Consider the following 19,526-nt stretch of genomic DNA (forward strand, 5'->3'; position numbering starts at 1 on the left):
TGTTTCTTTCAATTTCTAGCTTTTCTGATTGTTTCCTTGCTTCTGCACTGATAATAACAGGAACATGTTTGGTTTTATCTGCATCTGTCACCAAAGGGATATCTTTTACTAACTCTATGTCTTTGACTGTTGTAGTTTCCTTAGTTTTTCTGACTTCCTGTTCTCTTAGTTGCCTCATTTTGCTCTCTGTTTGAATGGTTATCTCCCTTCCTTTTTTGACAGTTACACTAGTTTCTTGTTTAGAATCTCCCTTCTTGTCTGGCAGGTAGGTGACTGATATGCTGTCTTTCCTCTCATCTGTAATTTCCTCTGTTGGCGACTCGATTGTCCTGACAAAAAACACCTCCTCAGTTTTTTCTGTTTTGGGTTTCTCCTCCAGCCTTGTGACCTCCCTATCTTTGTCAGATTCCTGCAATACGACAATGGTTTCTTGTGTTTTCGGGACAACTCTGCGTTTAGTCAACCTGGTTTCTTTCCTCTTCGAAGTGTCAGTAACAGATATCTCACCTATCAGTTCAGACTTTTTGTCTCTTTCTGTTGTGCTTAAGATATCTACTTGTGATAATGACGATACTGTCTCACACAGAGAAGCCACTTCGTCATCGAACAAATCTTCAGCGTGTTCTTCCACTACTTCTTCGTGTTCCCACAACTCCTCTGAGGGGGACACTTTCTCTGTCATGTAATAAACTTCCTGTATTTTCTGAGCTCCTTTCTTTTGCTCAATCTTGACAAGACTCATAGTTGCTGGAAGATTTAAGAGGTGTTGAAGAAGTGGCGTCATATGGCGGCGCCAAGAGGTGATGACAAAACACAAAGACAAGCAATAGTGTTAGAAAGGGACAACACACAGATTAATTAAAGGGCTAATGCTTGAGGTGATCAAGAGTTAAAGATGTGGTTAAAGTACTCCATCATATTTCAGATGGTCGGTACCTTTTTCTGGAGGAGAGACTTTTTTCTCTTGTTCAACCTCTGTTGGCAGAATCTTCTCAATCTTCTTCTTTTCTATTTCTTTTAAAGAATTAATCAGTTTTTAATCCAAGATGGTGACTGAGTAGAATATCATTTTAAAAGGAAATCATTTAGGCAGTTAACAAACATACAGAAATAACCATCATACAGTGAATAACAAAAACACAGCAAGCAATAAGACATTAAAGAGGGATGTAAGATGTTACGAAAACCTTTGAAGAAGTGGCAGCTCTTCAATTATTATTCTATTTGCACTTTTTCACCAACTGTGATATCAATACTTAAATTTGCTGTCAAACAAACATCTGCTGTAGACTTAAAAATGAAATAGTTCTGTTCATTGCATAAGTTGTCTTCAAGCCAGAACATGATTAGAATTTTTATGATGTCATATTTGTTTTGTTTTTTGAAACACAAAACTATCCTAGTGTGCTCTGCTGTATGTTAGTTTATTTTCTACCACTAGATGGCGCATAACATTTTTTTAATTTTATACCAAACAGCTTTGCAGTAATAAAATATTTTAATAGGTTTACTTGGCAAGTTTTACTCTCTGTTGTTGAGTTATAGATTCCTTTCAAAATATTCTGATGAGTTTAACAATAGTAAATGTATGGAATCTATTGTGACATTTTGGTATGACAAAGTTAACAATTAAAATAATGATGGTAGAGATTCTTGCATCAGTTCAAACTTTAGTTCCCCTTGCTGTGAGTCTGATTTGCCTTTAATTATCAATGTGGTGTAATTATTTGCATCAAAATGATACAAAAATTTTTTAGTGAACTTTTAGATTAATGCACCATATGCTGCCATATAGCAGATATATAAGTGCTGTAACTGGACTGTCGCTGATGGATCACATGCATGAAGAAGACACAAAGAAAGATATAAAGAGTTGAGGTCTGTCTCAGCTGTACCTTTAGGACGAGTTTCTTCTACCTCTCGTCTAGGTTTAGCTTCAGGCACCTTCTCAGGTGTTTTATCAGGGGTCTTTGTAGGAACTGTTTTATCTATAGAGATCCTTTCTGTTTGTTTCTTTTCAGGTTTTACTTCCTCAACCTTTATAGGAAGTTCCACAGGTGGCTTCTTCTCAGGAGTCCTCTCTTCTTCAGCCACCTTCTGAGGAACTTTCACAGGCTTCCTCTCAGGAGGAGCCTTCTCCTGCACTTTTTTCTCAGGTGGCTTTTCTGCAACCTTTTCAGGCACTTTTTCTGGCACCATCTTTGGAATTTCCTCCACTTTTCTTTCAGGTGCCCGTACTTTCTCTGGGACCCTCTCAGGGGTTTTTTCCTTCACCTCTGTTTTCCCTGGAGGCCGTCTCTCAGGTACTGCTTCAGGTGTTTTATCAGGCAGCCTCTCAGATTCAGTCTCCAACACGACTACCTCATCATACACCTTCTGAGGTACTTTTTCAGGCACCTCTTCAGGTAAGATTTTAGGTTTGGGCTTCAAAGCTTTAAGAGGGTTTGACACAAAAACATGCACAAGACATGACTATAAAGAATAGAAAAATGTGCTAGCGCACAAATAAGGACACATTACACATAACAGGGGATGCTTTACACAAATTATCCTCCTTTAAGCAGAGGAAAGATCATGAAATAATGGTAATGCTCTTCAGGGGGCCACAAAGTTTCCTGGAAATCTGGCCAGTAGTAACTGAGACATCTGTACCTGACCTACAGATATTAATATGTAATATTATCATTTAAACATATCACATTGAGTAAGACACTCCACTTGTCTAAAACTTCAACAAACTCAGAAGACAACAAAAAAAAGTGAGAAAAGATCCATCAGAAACATAAAAGTACCTTTCTCTTTCTTTGTTAGCTCTTCTTTGGGAGGAACAACAGTAGGTTCTGGTTTCTTGGCTGCTTTTGGAGGCTCAGGCATTTTTTCCTCCACAGCAGCTTAAAAGAGTACCATTCACATACATTAGAACCCTTTCAATGAATTCAAGTTCAAGAGATGGACAAATACAACACTCTGTCGAGTGCAAGACAAGAAAGACTAAAACTGACAAACACAACATGTGTGTCGTAACATCACAGTAACTCTGTGAGCCAGAAGTTAGACGTTAAACAAAAGGAACACACCACAGAAGCTGAAGAGGGTTTAAGATGAGTGTAAGAGTTTTAGTGTGACGGGTTAAGAGTTTCCTTGTATGAAGAACTAAACACAAAAGGGATCAATAAGCACTCATGAAAATCACTCCAGATGAGTTAATGTTGGATGATTAAGAAAATTAAGAAAACCTCCGGAGCTACATCTCAATCAGAAATGTTTTATACCTTTTTTCGGAGGTTCCTTTGGTGTGGGTGTTGGTTCTGGTTTTGGCACTCTCACTTCGGCTTCAGCTTTTTTAGCTACTAGTTCAGGCTTGGGGACCCCCGCAGGCTCTGGTTTTGCAACTGCAGGTTCTGGCTTCTTCTTTTCAAGAGGCTCTGGTTCTGGTTTTCTGACTTCTGGTTTTGGTTTTTCTGGTTCTGGTTTTCGGACTTCTGGTTTTGGTTTTTCGGGTTCTGGTTTTCGAACTTCTGGTTTTGGTTTTTCGGGTTCTGGTTTTCGGACTTCTGGTTCTGGTTTTCGGACTTCTGGTTTTGGTTTTTCTGGTTCTGGTTTTCGGACTTCTGGTTCTGGTTTTCGGACTTCTGGTTTTGGTTTTGTTACTGCTGGTTCAGGCTTGATCTTTGCCGGCTCAGGTTTTGCAGCCTCTTCTGGGACTTATAAAGTAAGATTTAAATTGGTTTAGATATAAGCAAAGACATTCAGGACAAACAGAAAGTCAAAGATTCGCTTCCACGCTTGAAGCTAAGCACAGTTTAGACATTTCAATACTCAACACAGAGAAACATACTCACAGTTAGACTTAAAGTCTTTAAAACTCAACACACATATCCATACAAAGCAGGAAATACCTTTGGATGGTGGTGTTGCCGTCTTCTTTACCAGTGCCAGCTTAGCTTCAGGCTCTGGCTCAACCTTCGCCGCAGGTTTGGCTTCAGGTTCTGCTTTGGGAGCCGGTGTGGGCTTAGGCTTTGGTTCAGGTTCTGCTTTCGGTTTGGGTTTGGGTTCAGGCTCAGGCTTAGCAGCGGGGGCCACTTTTTTGGGCTCAGCTGGTACCTGAGGTTTGTGCTCATCTTCAGGTAGGTAACACAGACATTAACTAAGGTTAGGATGAAGTCATTGTAGCATCTAAGAGTTATCAAGAGGCATTTGAAAGAGTGAAATGATATTCAACAAGGAGACACATTGATGATAAAGTATTACACCAAAAATCCACAGAACACCAGTTACAGAGTACAAACAGTATGATTAAAGTCAAGAAAAAATGAAGACAAGACAGACATTAAGAGGTGAGAAGCTACCTAGCGGTGAGCACAAATAAGCTTCTACTGAGGACGCCTGATAAGATGTCAAACAACAGGAAGAATAAAGTTAAGTACCTTTCTTTGGCACTCCAGGCTTCTCGGCAGGCAGCGAGGGAGCAGTAGCAGGCTTCTTAACCTCCTCTGGTTCTTTTAAGATACATTCAAACACATGATAACTCAGAAAAACAAGGAAAACAAGATGACAAAAGGAACAGACTGAATCTGAACAAGAACTGTCAAACCACATCATAATAGAATAGTCAACATAAGGACAGTGTCATCAGCAAAGATGGAAGATGTTCAGAGGGGAGATGTTAGAAATCTCTACCTTTGGGAGGAAGAACTTTCTTCTTCTCTGGGACTGAAACTACAGGAATCTTTTCCTCCACTGGCTTTTTGGCCTCAGGTACTTTTAAGTGAAATAAAGTGAAATTAAACATAAAAACATTACAAATGGTTATAAAGTAAAAGAGCACACAGAGACAATTACATTAAATACACAACAACTATTTTGAAAACATGGAAAATCACAGATGAAGTTAATATTAAGCGGTACATGCCAACATCAGAGGTATGTTGGTACCTTTTGGTGGCGATGGCTCCTTCAAAGCTGGTGCTGGCTTTTCTTCAGGCTTTTTCTCAGCTTTGGGAACTTAAAAGACACCGATTGTGTTAGCATCACAAAAGAGAGATGCTGTGCATTTACAGGTGAAGCAGAGAAGCGCAGCAGAAGATAATAAGACACAAAAACAAAACATCTACAACTACAGTTGATCATTTAATAAGTCTATCTGTAGAAAAAATAACAGATTAAGTAAGAGAGGAAAGAAATAAAAAGCAGGAATGACAAACCGGAACAGGACAAAACAATCAAAGATTTTAGTAGTGGAGGACGGACAAATAAGTTTGCAAGACAGCGCGCTGAGCTGCAGCAGGAAGACATTCAGGCCTGTGGTACCTTTTGATGGGATCTCCTCTCTCATTCCAACTTTCTTGGTCTCCACGGTCTCCTCAATGGGAACTCTGACAGCTAGTGGAAAAAGAAACACACATGGACACATCCAAAATCATCATCATTGTTAGAAAACATCTCTGATGTCCAACAGTAACTGAGGTAAAAGCAACAATTTTAAAATATGAAGTACTGCTCAGAAGAAATGTGTTTTTATTCAAATTGTTATTAGTTATTAGATAAAAGAGTAATTATCTCCTTTATTTTGTTGAAAAACTTGTGCTGTATAAAACTTTTACGATAAAAACACAAACTTTAAATAATGTACTCTATATGTGTGATTCGAAAATCACCAAATCACAACAACTTTTTAATGTGTAAATAATACGTATAACTGAATCTACACCCATGCATTTGGAAATTAAAGGTTTTGGGAGGTAAGCAGAAGCCATTAAATTAACCAAACTGACCTCAGACATCAGTTAAAGACACAAGAGAGGTTATTGTGGGAAAAGTTAAGACAGAAGATCAATTATAAGACAAACAAAGACAAGAAAAAAGGGTGAGAGACGGGAGACACAAAAAGTACAAGAGCTAAAGGATGTAAGTGTCAAAAATAAAGACAAACATTAAGACAGAGCCACGGTTAAGAGCGGCTCAAACACACACAGGTATTAACAGCTAACCGACGTCCCTCCTGTGTGTTACTGTGAGCTGATACCTTTGGTTGTGGACACCTGTTGTGTTACCGTCTCTTCTGTCCAGCTCTGATACTCGACTGAAGTTGTGACGACCACAAAAGTGACAGAAGACAACAAACGTGAGGCAAACGGTTTGTGCTCGGTGATGAAAATTTATGTCATGACGTCTTTTCACAGTTTAAAAAAAGTTGCTGTCTTGTCATCGCAGAGAACCTTTAATAAATGAGATACGACTAAAACTATTCATCAGTTTCAATTTCCCAGATCAACAAGACAAAAGACTTTTACTGTGAAATGGCGACACAACTGGAAATTAGTGAGTGTGCAATGGAAGAGTTGGAAGATGGGATGAAAGTTAAAGAGTGAAAAAAGAAGAACACATCTTCACACATCAGACGCAAACAAACAACAACACATAAAATCCACAAGATAAAGGCACGTGCCTCTCTGTTGGCAGTAAAAAACTTTACAAAGAGGAGATCAGTCAGATGACACACATGATGTTATGGTGAACGCAAGAGGCAGATTTGGGTAAATTCCCATTCTGAGACACTTGAAAAAAGTATTTAACGTCAATATTATTGATATAATATTATACTTCAATATTAACTAATAGATCGCTTATTTGAATAATTTATTGTTCTTGTTTGTTGGTCTTTCTTTAAAAATGTATTATAGTTCCTGTATAAATATAGTTCCTATCTGAAAACTGAAAATAGTTTCTGTCAAAAAAGATGAAGATTTAGGATTTACAAGCAAATTCTCAGAAAACAAATCATCTTTATAAAAATTTTATTAATCTTTATTATGTTACTATTTAGTCTTTTTTGTGATGTACAAAATATAAATATCATAAATCATAAAGAAAAATACTATATATTTGAATATCTAATGAATGTTAAGGTGTCTGTGTTTCCCAGATCTGCTCAGATGGTTTGATGGTGATGGAAAGGATGAAGTTTGAGTTAAAAATAAAGAAATACAACATGTTGTACCTCTCTGTTCCACCTCCACCTCTTCCTCATAATGATATGAATATTCAGCTGATTCTTGAGAAAACAAAAGTGTATTTTTTGTTTCCGTTATTAACAACAAAGACAGAAGACTTTTCAATTCATGATGAGAAGTATGGATTAGTTTGACTGTCAGTGAGGTGAGAGATTACAATGGTAAAAAAAAGTTGATTAATTGTGTTTTTATACTGTTAATGTTAAATCTGATGTGTAATATAGTTTAATGTTAAACTGAAGTTAAGTTATTTTTGGTAAAATCTGGTTGGGATGGAGGATGTAAGCAGATGAAGTCCAAAAACACACAGTAAATACCTCTATGTTCTTCTTCATAATGATAGAATTCAGCGGATTCTTTAAAAGACAAAAAACATATTGGTTTCATTATTATTAAAGATTTGGGTCAGAATATTGTTAAACATAGTCTTCCGATTCCTTGGTCTAAACTCGCATGTTAGAAAATGATCTTGTTTGAATCTTTCTGTTAAATGGATTTAAAAGTGATCTAAATCCTGCTCCTGATTCCAGCCTTACCTTGAATAGCCACTGACGAAGGCACTTCAGGCCTCTGAACTGAGGAGTCTGGGACATCTACAGAATACGGAATATGGTTCATACCAAGTCTTTAAGAACAAAACTGGACTGCACGCACAGTAGATTAAAGATTATATTAACAGTTGGACTGTTCTGTAATTAAAGAACAGTTGGACATTTTGGAAAATCCTCCTGCTTCCCATGTTGGAAGGTATCAGACATAGATAGCACTAAGTTCCTACAAACTGCTACCATAAAATCAGTGCTAGCTACCAAGTCTTTAACAGGTCGACACTGATTATAGCATTTTGTGTATACACAGGCTAGTTCCATCTGCTTTCATTCTTTGTGCTAAGTTAGGCTAAACATGTTTTTGCAGAACACCTGTTAGCTACAAGCAGCCACCATACTATTGGATAAGAGTTTGTAGCTAACATAAAGACAGATAACTACAAATAGGTAACATAATGTAGGCTAGGCTAACAGTTTCCATAAGCTATGATAACATCAAGTAACTGCAAACGGCTTGCATAATTTTGGATATACTAACTGTACTTTGTTTAACTTTGGCCGACTATAAACAGCTAACATAAGAGTGCCTTGGACACTGTTCATGGCAGTTCTTAGCCAAGTACAAATAGCTAATAGCAGTTAAGATAATGTTAATTATGCTAGCTGTTTGCACTGGCTAGCAGTTTCTAGTCTCTGTGATAAGCTAGGCCAAATGTGTCTACAGGGATGAAACTGATATCCAATTTCTCATCGGAATCTGGCGAAGAGGGAGAACAAGAGGTTTTCCTAAAATGTTTATGATAGATTAAACTGTCTAGAAAATAAAATACTTACCGAAGGGCACCATTGCTAATTCAATTTCTGTGAAAAGGGGAAGAGTGAAAAACGCGTTAAACACTAAAAACAGACAAAAGCTGAACAGAAGGATAAAAAGTGCCGTCTGACTAGGAACTGTACCTTTGCCAGACAAATAAAGCTCAGCTGTGCTCTTAGCCTCTCCTCTGGGCTCCAACCTCACAATCACTGAGTACACGCCTACACGGGATTATTAATGAAGACGTTTAACACTCAAGTCACAAAAACAATGTGAAAAAAAATCTTTGGGGCTTTGTGACGGGCCTTTGGGGCTCACACACACCTTCGTCTTCAATGGTCACGTTTCGGATGACCATGAAATGTCTTCGGCCCTCGCTTGTGAAGTTGTATTTAGGGCTCTCTCTCAGTTCCCAGGTGTCTTTGTACCATGAAACAATAGCGTTGTCGAAGGACACCTCGCACTCAAAGGTGGCTGACTGGCGCTCGTTGACTTCGATGTTGTGGATGCGTTTGGTGAAATGAATTTGTTCAGCTAAAACAGATAAAGACGTGAATGGGTAAACGGGTTTGGCATCACAACTGGGAATGTAAGACAAAACTTGAATGGTAGTTTTCATCGACACAACATCCACATGGTTAGAAATGATGGTCAGAGGAATGTTTATGGGACGGTTATGATGGTTGTTGGGGGTGAGAATGGATTTGAGTCGAAACGGACGTAAGAAGACAAGGAATGAGATGATGGCGGACGTTTTTTGCAAGATAATCCAGGAGAGGAGAGGCATGAAGAATGTTAAGACAGAAGAAGACAAATCCCAGAAGAAAGAGAAAAAAAGAGGGCAAAATCCAAATCTCCAACGTTAGTCTCAGAGTTTGATGGGGGGAGTCGAAAGAGGTTAGTAAACGGGCAGAAAATCCACCACGTCTAGAAGGTTGCAAGATTGTTTCCAGGTACAAACCTTCTACCCAGAGGTCGGCTGACGACTCCAGGTGCTGGTACCGGCAGGAGTATCTGCCCTGGTCTTCAGGCTTCAGGTCTTTGATCAGAAGCTTCTGAACCTTGTGTTTCACCTCGGACGTGTACCTGCCCTTCATCTCTAACTGTTTGCCGTTTTTAAACCACTGAGCCTTTACATTAGGGATGGACAACTGACAAAACAGAGTACACGACTGGCCTTCCTTACCCGATGTGTCCTGCAGATGCTTTTCAATCTCCGCCTCTGAAAGACAGAACACACAAAGAAGAGAGTGTTAAGAAATTATTCCCCAAGTAACCCAGAGTTTAACGAAGGAATATAAAATGACATATTTTCATGCATCACAGGTGAACAGAATCAGTACTGACCCATGACGGTGAGCTTGGCGCTGGAGATGTGCGGCCCACAGACCACCCGGTAGTTGCCCTGGTCAGACGACTGGCACTTCTTGATCTTGAGCAGGTGGCGGTCGCCACTGATGCTGATGTCATACTTGTCGTTGGTGTCCAGTTTCTGGGTGCCCTTGTACCAGGACAGGGTGATCTCCGGGTAGTTGATCTTGATCTCACACTCAAACACTGCCTCCTTGTTGGTGAAGACGGACTGATCGGAGATGTCCTTCACCACAGTGACAGGCTGCAGGAGCAAAAGGAGGTTAACTCTCTGAAGTCAATGTTTCTGATAGAAACAACAATGTTAACTCTTTGTCAAAGTCCACAAAACACTGGATCCTACACTGGAGTCAGAAATAGATCGATGGAAAACCTTGACTCATGCTAAGAATAGCAACCATTAATAATATTTCATACGCATCAGACAATGTCTTGTTTTCTGTGAATCAGGAACACGTAGCAACAAATGTATTAATTAATCGTGGGGTTACAGTCCTCTGGTGTAAGAATGCAGCCAGTAAACGTGTCCTGACCTCTGTCCGCTCCATCCTCTTCTGCAGGTCGGCCACCAGTCGGGCCATGTCTTCATCAGACTCTCTGTCTCCACGTTCCAGTTCCTGTCAACAACAACCACATTATTCAGCAGACGTCTACAGACAAAAAAGCCCAACAGCGCTTGTACTTCCTCCGCAAACTGAGAAGAGCAGGAGCCCTGCCCCCCATCATGCACACCTTCTACAGAGGCACCATCGAGAGCATCCTGACAAGCTGCATGATCGTGTGGTACGGCGCCTGCACCGTGTCCTGCCGCAAGACTCTGCAGCGCATCGTGAGAGTAGCTGAGAGGATCATTGGTGTCTCTCCCCCCCCCCCTCTTGGACATTTACAACACCTGCCTCACCAGCAAAGCCATCAGGATTGCAGGTGACCCCACCCACCCATCTCACAGCCTCTTCAGCTTGCTGCCGTCGTGGAGGAGACTGCGGGCCAAAATCAGCAGGCTCAAGGACAGTTTCTTTCACCAGGCGGTCAGGAGACTCAACTCCCTGCTCTACCCCCCACTCCCCCCTTCTGCCCCCTGCCACAGACTCCGACCGCACACCCCCCCCCCCTCCCCTTCAGCATCTGACATCATGTCCTCGCCCCCCTCCACCACTCACACACTCTGAACTCAGGGACTGCACATTCCACTTTCCCCAGCTTATTTGCACTACACCGTACGACCTCACCTTAACTACAATGGACCTTGCCCGTTTGCACCGTGGGTCCGAGAGGACTGATATTTCATCTGTGCTGTATGTCGTGCATGTATAGCATATTTGTCAATAAAGCTGACTTTGATCCTTTGAGACAGAAACACAACAGACAAACTGGCTGTGAAGAAAAATTACCGGTCTTCCACTTTCTTCAGCTTTCTCCTTCTTCAGCTGCTCGATGGCCTGCAGCAGGCCTCGGTAGTCGGTGATGCCGTACATTCGGGCATATTTCTCGTACTCTTTGGGGTCCACATTCCTCAACAACTCAACAATGTCAATGTCCTTTTCCTCCTGTGGACTCTTCTGCTTCGAAGGCGTCCTGGGAACAAGACAAAGGAGCCAACGTTAGTTTGTAAAGATGGAAACAGCAGAAATGACTGAATGTAAATTTAGACGAAGATGGATTAAAGAATATTTTAACAGACGGATAAAGTAATTAAACTCACTTCTTCAATTTGGCTCTGAGGTCTCCCTCGAGCTGTGCTGACTCTTTTTTTTCGTCCACGTGCATTTCGGAGCTGGACTCAATCTCTCCGTGCTTGTTGGAGGCGACACACCTGTACTGACCCGAGTCTGACTTGGTCACCTCTCTGATCTCCAGTTTGGCCTCCTGGCCCTTCTGCTCGATGGAGATCCGGCCACCGTGTGTGATCTGCCTCCACTTACCCTTCATCCACTTCACACTGGGGATGGGGTCGCCGCCAACTTTGGCGATGAAGGTGGCGGTGCCCTCTGTGGAATAACGGGAGGGGAGTTTGAACAAATTAATAAATTTCACATTTACTTTCAGTGGCATCAGCTGAAACAAACAACTGTTTGTTGCTAAATTCAGAATCTGGGTCAGTTCCCCAGAAATCTAAGATTTTATAAAGTTGTTGTGTAACACAAAGCTGTTATCGGTATCTGTTTATGTTACAAAACTATCTGTATTCGGATTATTCTTGTTGTTGTCTACGATGTAAAGCCAAAGCTCACGATATACATACAAAATATAAAATAAATCCTCCCGTCAGCCTTTGCAGACCGTTCAGGCTGTTAACAATTGTCAATAATTTGAATGGACTTCAGCTTGTATTCCTCTCTACTGTAAATTACACAAGGTGGCAGTATTACATCAGAAATTCAAAGGGTCTGTGCATATGCAGTGACTTCCTGTTAATATAGTTGATTGTTTTAGACAATACAACACTACAGATGTTCCAGTAGGAATAATTCTTCATTTTGAGAAATACATATATTCACTTTCTAGTGGAGAGTTAGACAAGAAGATTGATATTAATAATAATCAAAAGAAGAGGTTTATACCATTGTTTAATTAGCTGAAAAAGATAATGAGACTCTTCTGTTTCTGTGTATTATGCACATGTTGTGTGTTGTGTTTATGTTATGGTTCTCACTCTCAGTGACGTGTGTAGTTTTGGGTTCCTCGACGAAGAACAGGTTTGCCAGTTTTTTGGTTGGAGCGGCTGCTGGAGCTTCAGCGGGAGCCGGAGCTGCTCCTGGTTTCTCTGCAACACAATGAAATACAGTGTAACATCACAAACCTCAGTTCAACTGTTAAACAACAAATGTAGTAGTAGTCTCACTGATCATTATGTTTTTATCAAACATATTAAATCATGCTAAAATAAAATCCAGTTAAATATAGACATCAGTGTCAATCACAGTTATTATCACTAACTGATCTAAACATGAAAACATATCATATTTTGTTGATAAGGCCCATTGTTCCACTCCTTAACAAAAACATTTAATGACTTACTTAACTAATAATACATTTAGTAATTTCTTCCAGTATGAGTGTACCACAGACTTAAAAACTATAAAAATGGCAGTTATCAGCATTGGCTTATCACAAACATATTGGTATTATATCGGTTGATTTTCATTCCAAATCCAGTATATCGACAATAATCTGTGAATTTGTCCCCTCTAAAATCTCATATTGGCCGGGCTCCAAAGTTGATCTTTAATAATAGTGAGGTTAAGTGCTATTGTCTTAATGTTCACAAGTACTACTGCAGTATGTTTCCACAGTTTGTACCTTTGATGGTGACTTTGGCCTTGCAGAACTCGCTGCCGGCATCGTTGGTGGCCTTGCAGAGGTAATCGCCGGCGTCGTGCCTGGAGGCCGAGCTGATCTCCAGACAGGCCGTCCCGTCAGAGAAGCTGATCCTGGTGCTGCCAGCTGACGTCAGGTCCTTCCTGTCCTTCATCCACTGGATCTTCAGAGGAGGAGTCCCGCAGACGTGACACCTGAGGCCCAGCTTCTCGCCCTCGTCCACCGTCACCGGTTTGAGAGGGACGTCAAACACCGGAGCTTTCTTGGCCTCTGCAGGAGAGATAATCACAGTTTTATTACAGCAGACTGTACTAGGGTCAGTGCTGAGGCTACTGAATTAGATCTATTGTAAAAACAAGAAAAATTATAGACCACAAATTTGCATATTTTATCCTATGTTTAGATTTCTGTTCTGAAAATGTATGCAAATTAGCATTTTTTTAATTAGATAATGTCTCATTTGCATATTTAAACATAAAACTTCTGGAAACTTGTAATACAAAAAATAATTCTAAATAGGTAAGAAAGCAACTGGGTAAGTTTCATGATGATATCTATTAGTTTAAATTGTGACCCTATTCACAGTCCCACCCACCTGAGATGCCCACAGTGACGTCGCAGGAGACTCTTCCAGCCTCGTTGGAGGCCTGGCAGGAGTACCTGCCGCTGTCCACCACCTGGCTGCTCTTAATGCACAGCACGGCCACGTTACTCTTGAAGCTGATGTCGTATTTGTCGGAGCTGTAGATCTCTGTGTTGTCTTTGAACCAGCTGACGGACATTGGCTGCGAGCCGGAGACGCGGCCCTCGATCTTCACCAGTTTGCCCTCCATGTCCTCGATCTGCTCCGAGGGCTTTTTGGTGAAAACTGGAGGATTTTTACGCTCTGGTAGCAAGAGGAAAAAGTGACGATGAGGAGAGGAAGTTTGTTTTTTTTCACACAAAGAAACGCCCTCAAATGGGGGCTGAGTGTTAAAGAAGATAGGGCCGAGGTGATATTAGTGTGGCCCGGGTTAAAATACCTTTGACAGTGATATCAGAGGAACAAGAGTCCTTCCCCATGTCATTAGAGGCATGGCAGAAGTATCTCCCCGTGTCGGCTTTATCTGCCTTCAGAATGGTCAGGTGGGGCGTGTTTTCCACACAGCTGATCTTATAATTTCCCCCAGTGCGAATATCTTTATGGTCTTTGGACCATGTGACTTTAATGGGGGCAGAGCCAGTCATGTGACACTCAAGCTCAATGCTGTCACCCACCGTCACCTCCTGTGGTGACAACTTCCTGTCAAAGACTGGAGGATATCTTGGTTCTGCAGAGGGTCCGTGAAAGAGCGGGAGGAAGATAAGACAACAACAACAAATCTTTAAATGGGAATATTTAAAAGTTTGGGCATCAAACAGCCTCACACTGTCTGATCAGTAATATAAACACAATCTGTTTCTATTCACAACCACAGACTCACTCGACTGTATCATAAACAGAGAGTAGAGTTTCTCAACCTCAGAGTCAGGACCTCACTGGAGTTCAGGAGATTTCTACGACTGTTACAAAGTGGTATTAAGTAGGGTTGAGCGAGTACTCGGCTGCACAGAGTATCCAGTACAAATAATATACTTTTTATGAGTATCAAACGGGTAAAATGTGTCAATGGATAGGAACAGAGTTAAATGAGTTAGTTGAACAGATCATCGAAATATAAATGTACAGAAATGAAGCCAAAATATCCCAGAAAAAGAAAGACCTAAAATGACAGAAACCATCCATGACCAACCAATTAGATTTTTTTTGTTTGTCCCATTTGCTGACAATGAGGCTTTATGAGCTATACTGCAGTCAGCCACCAGGGGGAGATAGAGAGAGAGTCTATACTGCAGTCCATCTTTATATATGTCGATGATACAGATAATAGTGTACTCTGTCATCATCTCATCCCTAGTATTAACCACCTTTCACCACCTAAAAATGAAAAAGCTACTCAGAGGGGATTCCTGAAGACAAAACCCTCTCACATTGGGGGTCCTGATGTGCAACTATCCTTGACATGAAAAAGTTTGGGAACCTGAATGAGCCTCAAAAGACTTGAAGATCGCTTTGGGACAACGGGGTCATAGAAGGTTGAGAAATTCTGCTTCAGTGTCTTAAACTGAACAGTTAGAAGTCTGCTATAAACTCAAACATCGTGCTGCTCATCAGTCGCTGTGCCGCACGGTACAGACCTTGTAGGGTGAGCTTGGCTCTGCAGGAGGTCGAGCCCACGCTGTTGGTGGCCACGCAAGCGTACTCCCCGGAGTGCCTCATCTCGCCACGGCTGATCTGCAGCACGGCAGTGTTATCGTCGTATGTCATGGAGAACTCGCTTCCCTCCCTCAGAGGCTCGCCGTCTTTCAGCCACGACACCTCGATGGGTGACGAGCCAGCAACACGGCACTCGAACCTGACCGGCTGATCCTCGGTCTGCTGCAGGCTGGTGATTTTCTTGGGGAAGGTTGGCGGCGTTTTGGCCTCTGGAAGGAAAAGATGTGACAGTGAGTGGCAGAAATGTAGTTTTTTTTCTGTTTTATGATACTTTATACTTCTGGTTACTTATTAATGATGATTTTACATTACTGTACATTCTCCAAAATAGTGCAAACTACTATTTTACTTACATTTTACTTAATAATTTAAATAAAGTAACATTTGCAGTTCAAACTTGTAACAGAGTATTTTTACAGCTTTACCCTTTCTTAGTAAAAAATCTGTAAGTACTCCTTCACTGACTAATTAGTAAATAAATATGATTTAATGCTCTAGAGTCTGGCTTACTGTGCGTTAATTTTTCTCAATTCTTCTTCTTCACTTTTTAAACTATCCTTACTCCACATACATGGTCTTCCTTTTTTCAGTCTAACTTTGTTAATTTAACTACTCTAAAGCTGCCAGGAATATCACAGTATTATTATAGAAAAAGTTCAAGGATGTCAAAAATGTAGTGTCAAAATTTATCTTATCTTTGTGTGAATTTAATTTAAATTGTATTATTATTGTACACTTTGTTAAGAAAAGCACTATACAAATAAAGTTGATTAATTATTATACTGTATATATATAGATATTGTAACTTGTATAAATTTGACATATTACTTTTATTTTGTGTCTATTTTTTTGCCTTTTAATTCTGATCCAGAAAGGTGCTGCAGCATATAAACAAACTTTATTTCTCATTTTATAATATTACACATAAATCATTAAAGATGAAAAAAGTGTTGAGATTCACAATAACTAACAATGTATTAAAGTTGACACTTTGGAGATGACAGTGTTATAAATGCAGTAGTTTGGAGAGAAGGAAAATCAGGTGTTCACCTAGCACATTTAGTCTGCAGGTGGAGGAGGCGGAGCCAATCCGGTTCTCCGCCTTGCAGGTATACTCTCCAATGTCGGCCTTGGTGGCCTTGCTGAGCTTCAGACAGGCGACGCCCTTCGAGTACTCTAACTTACAGGTGGGGCTGGACCTGACTTTGCCGTCCGCCTTGAACCAGGACACCTTGATCTCAGGTGTGCCCGCCACCTGACACTTCAGACACACAGCGTCTCCCGCTGTCACCTCCATGGGCTCCAGGGACTCGACGAAGTACGCCGACTCTGCACAAACAAAAACTGTTCAGACTCAAGAAAACATCTGTGTGAAGGCTGACACCTGCTGGTCAGAGCAGGTAGTGCACGGACCATCTGGAGACCTTACTTTTACCAAGCATGTTACAAACTCATGGCTGTCTTTCTAAAATGTAAGAAAGAAGTTTCCTGTTGTTCTTTTGTTTAGTTTTTGTTGCCTTTTTGCCCCTAAATTCACTCTATTTCAGAGAGCAAAATGGCCCCAATAATTGCTTAAATGTTCACAGTTGGAATAAATTGTGATAATAAAGTGAAATTTATGTTTCTTAAAAGCAAATTTTCCTCGTCGCTGTTGCCAAGTGCTTGCTCATGGTGGAAACTGTTGGGTCTAGACCTGCTCTATATACAAGCATCAGTGTGAAAACAATAAACAGAAATATAAGCAGAATCAGTTCAAATATTTTCAGCCAAAAAAAGAACTAACCAAGGATGGACACAGCTGCCTCACACGTGTCCTTTCCGGCATCATTGGACACTTCGCAGGAGTATTTCCCTGCGGCCTCCATGTCGTCAGTGCTCAGACACTCGAGGATGCAGGAGCTTTCGGTTGTGGTGATGTTGTACTTGTAAGAAGCAAAGATCTGCTGGCCGTCTTTGTACCAGTTCACTGTGATTTTAGGAGTTCCAGTGTACGTACACTCCAGCGTCAACGGTTTGCCTTTTTCAACTGACACATCCTTCAGCTTCTTAGAGAAGGCTGCTGGCTCTGAGTGACACAATAAAACACAATGTTTAGTTCCCTTTTATATCTTTTATAGGGATATAATAAAAAAGCATGAAGGAAATAAAATGACCAAAGTAAATAATTTAGTGGCATCTAGTGGCAAAGTTGCAGATTACAACCATTTGAATACAGCTCAGCCTTCTAAGTGTGTTGGAGAAACTAAACTATATACTAGAGCCAGTGTTTGGTTTGTCCACTCTGGGCTACTGTAACAACATGGCGGTTCAATATGGCGGCCCCGCAAGCAAAGGACCCGCTCCCTTTATAGATCCAAACATCTCATTCTAATGTAACTAAAACACAATGATTCCTACATTGAGGTGATTATACACTAATGAATACATACCTGAATATCATATTCCATTAATGACAATAGATCCTCCTAAATGTTACACACTGGACCTTTAAATACAACATTTGTGTTGTATCATATTTGCCAAGCGTTTTAAATCTTTCTTTAAAAATGTACTCCTCCAACCAGGAGGAGGAGCTAAAGAGTTTTTGTTGCTGGTGTGTAACGGTACATTACACCATTACCAGATACTCAAGCTCAAAGGTATGGTTTCGCAGTACTTGTACATTGCTTCGGAATTTAAAATGACTACTACTTTATAGTTTTGATCTACTACATTTCCATGTAAAATATTGAACTCTACTCAGTGTTACATGCTCCCCCACTGCTGGTCAGATACATACATGTTGACTAATGTGTTCTGTTACCTTCTCAGGTGTGGTTGAGTTGTTTGGTGGTTTTCTGATGGAACCTTTAGTTCGGTTTTTGGGGTTTTTAATTATTTATATGTTAAGTTCCCTCAAGGTTAAGGTTAGGTTATAGTAGAGAGAAGGAGCTTGGATTCTATGGCCCTATCCAGGCTGGTCTGAGCTGCTTCTTTTCTTTATGTTAATTTTGGCCAGTCCATCAAAACTTTGTTGTTTCAGTTATTTTGAGTACTTTGAACTTTTTGGTACTTTTGGTCTTTTTCATTGTTTGAAAATTAAATTCACCGTGCTCAGTGATTAGATTAGAGGTTAGACCTATTATTTAATGAGCCATTTGTGGGGGAGTTGTAACATATTTTGGGGGCTTGTCCAGGATATCCAAGACTCATCCCCATATCTGTTCGACAGCTGTAGACTTTGCTGATTTTACATATAAATCATATAATCAGCTCATAAAATATGATGCATTGTTACAGATTAAACTACCATAGACTATATAAATTATCTTAAACTACATTGTAATTGTTGTGAATGTGCATTATTTAGTATCAGCAGATGCTCCCCAGCATAACTACAGTTTGTGGATCTAAATAATGGTGCAAAAAGAGAGACTAACCTTTGACAATCAGATTAACTGGGCTGCTCTCCTTTCCTGCATCATTAATTATCTGACAGGTGTACTCTCCAGCGTGAGTTCTGTCCACATTGAAAAGCTCCAAAATAACTTGGTTATCCTTCAGGGAGAAAGTACAGCTCCGTCCAGCCACAATCTCCTTTGTTCCTCTGAACCACTTCAGTTTGAGGGGGGCGCTGCCTTTCACCATGGCAGAGAAAGTCACATTCGAGCCTGGCATGGCTTCCATCGGCTGTGGTGGCACCACGAAAGATGGAGGTTCTGGGTGTAGATGTAGAGTAACAGAGATCAAATGATGGTGGAATCTGAGTTTTAAGCAATTTAAGGGACTAGAAGTACTTTGCCTTATTTTACTTTTATTTAATCTGTATGGTTACTTGAGATCTAAATCCCTGGCCAAAATGGAAGCACAATAACGTGACACAAATCAAATCAAATCAAAGAAAAGTTGACTTTGTCCCTTTTAAACTCAGAAAGGTCCTGTTTTTTTTTTTTCTTTGTTACAGGCTGGTGTAACCTGTCTGCTCCACCAAAAACTTACCTTGCTGCTCTGACCTAGTATATGTGATACCTTCAGAACTGTTAAAAATAAATGTTTTAACAGAACATTTAAAGGGAAACCTAAAATCTAAAACATTAATATTCTTCAACAATCCGTTCACTTTTTTGAATAGCCGTAGTTTCATAAAAACAGAAAATGTGGCATATATTCATATTCAAAGCTAATAA

The 19,526-nt window shown here is 40.4% G+C and overlaps 1 protein-coding gene across 3 annotated transcripts in view; it reads right to left on the minus strand.

The window, feature by feature from the left end:
- The window catches only part of ttn.2 (titin, tandem duplicate 2), a 211,710-nt gene that overhangs the window by 127,849 nt on the left and 64,335 nt on the right, over positions 1-19,526 (minus strand). Inside the window, exons 44-68 of one of the 3 annotated variants that reach the window (XM_051402824.1) lie at positions 18,780-19,058; positions 17,144-17,425; positions 16,411-16,689; positions 15,282-15,569; positions 14,087-14,374; positions 13,660-13,950; positions 13,047-13,334; positions 12,400-12,510; positions 11,449-11,734; positions 11,138-11,321; positions 10,280-10,363; positions 9,723-9,990; positions 9,562-9,597; positions 8,700-8,909; positions 8,519-8,596; positions 8,396-8,422; positions 7,550-7,606; positions 7,331-7,369; positions 7,001-7,054; positions 6,026-6,082; positions 5,311-5,382; positions 4,936-5,004; positions 4,681-4,761; positions 4,428-4,499; positions 3,900-4,121 (exon numbers count right to left, since the gene is read on the minus strand). In XM_051402824.1, coding sequence (XP_051258784.1) covers positions 3,900-4,121; positions 4,428-4,499; positions 4,681-4,761; positions 4,936-5,004; positions 5,311-5,382; positions 6,026-6,082; positions 7,001-7,054; positions 7,331-7,369; positions 7,550-7,606; positions 8,396-8,422; positions 8,519-8,596; positions 8,700-8,909; positions 9,562-9,597; positions 9,723-9,990; positions 10,280-10,363; positions 11,138-11,321; positions 11,449-11,734; positions 12,400-12,510; positions 13,047-13,334; positions 13,660-13,950; positions 14,087-14,374; positions 15,282-15,569; positions 16,411-16,689; positions 17,144-17,425; positions 18,780-19,058 — 4,002 coding nt within the window. The remainder of the gene's footprint in view (positions 1-3,899; positions 4,122-4,427; positions 4,500-4,680; positions 4,762-4,935; positions 5,005-5,310; positions 5,383-6,025; positions 6,083-7,000; positions 7,055-7,330; positions 7,370-7,549; positions 7,607-8,395; positions 8,423-8,518; positions 8,597-8,699; positions 8,910-9,561; positions 9,598-9,722; positions 9,991-10,279; positions 10,364-11,137; positions 11,322-11,448; positions 11,735-12,399; positions 12,511-13,046; positions 13,335-13,659; positions 13,951-14,086; positions 14,375-15,281; positions 15,570-16,410; positions 16,690-17,143; positions 17,426-18,779; positions 19,059-19,526) is intronic. The other 2 variants (XM_051402826.1, XM_051402827.1) reach the window with 2 other exon arrangements.

The sequence above is a fragment of the Dicentrarchus labrax genome, unplaced genomic scaffold, assembly GCF_905237075.1.
Source record: "Dicentrarchus labrax unplaced genomic scaffold, dlabrax2021, whole genome shotgun sequence".
Classification (NCBI taxonomy): domain Eukaryota; kingdom Metazoa; phylum Chordata; class Actinopteri; family Moronidae; genus Dicentrarchus; species Dicentrarchus labrax.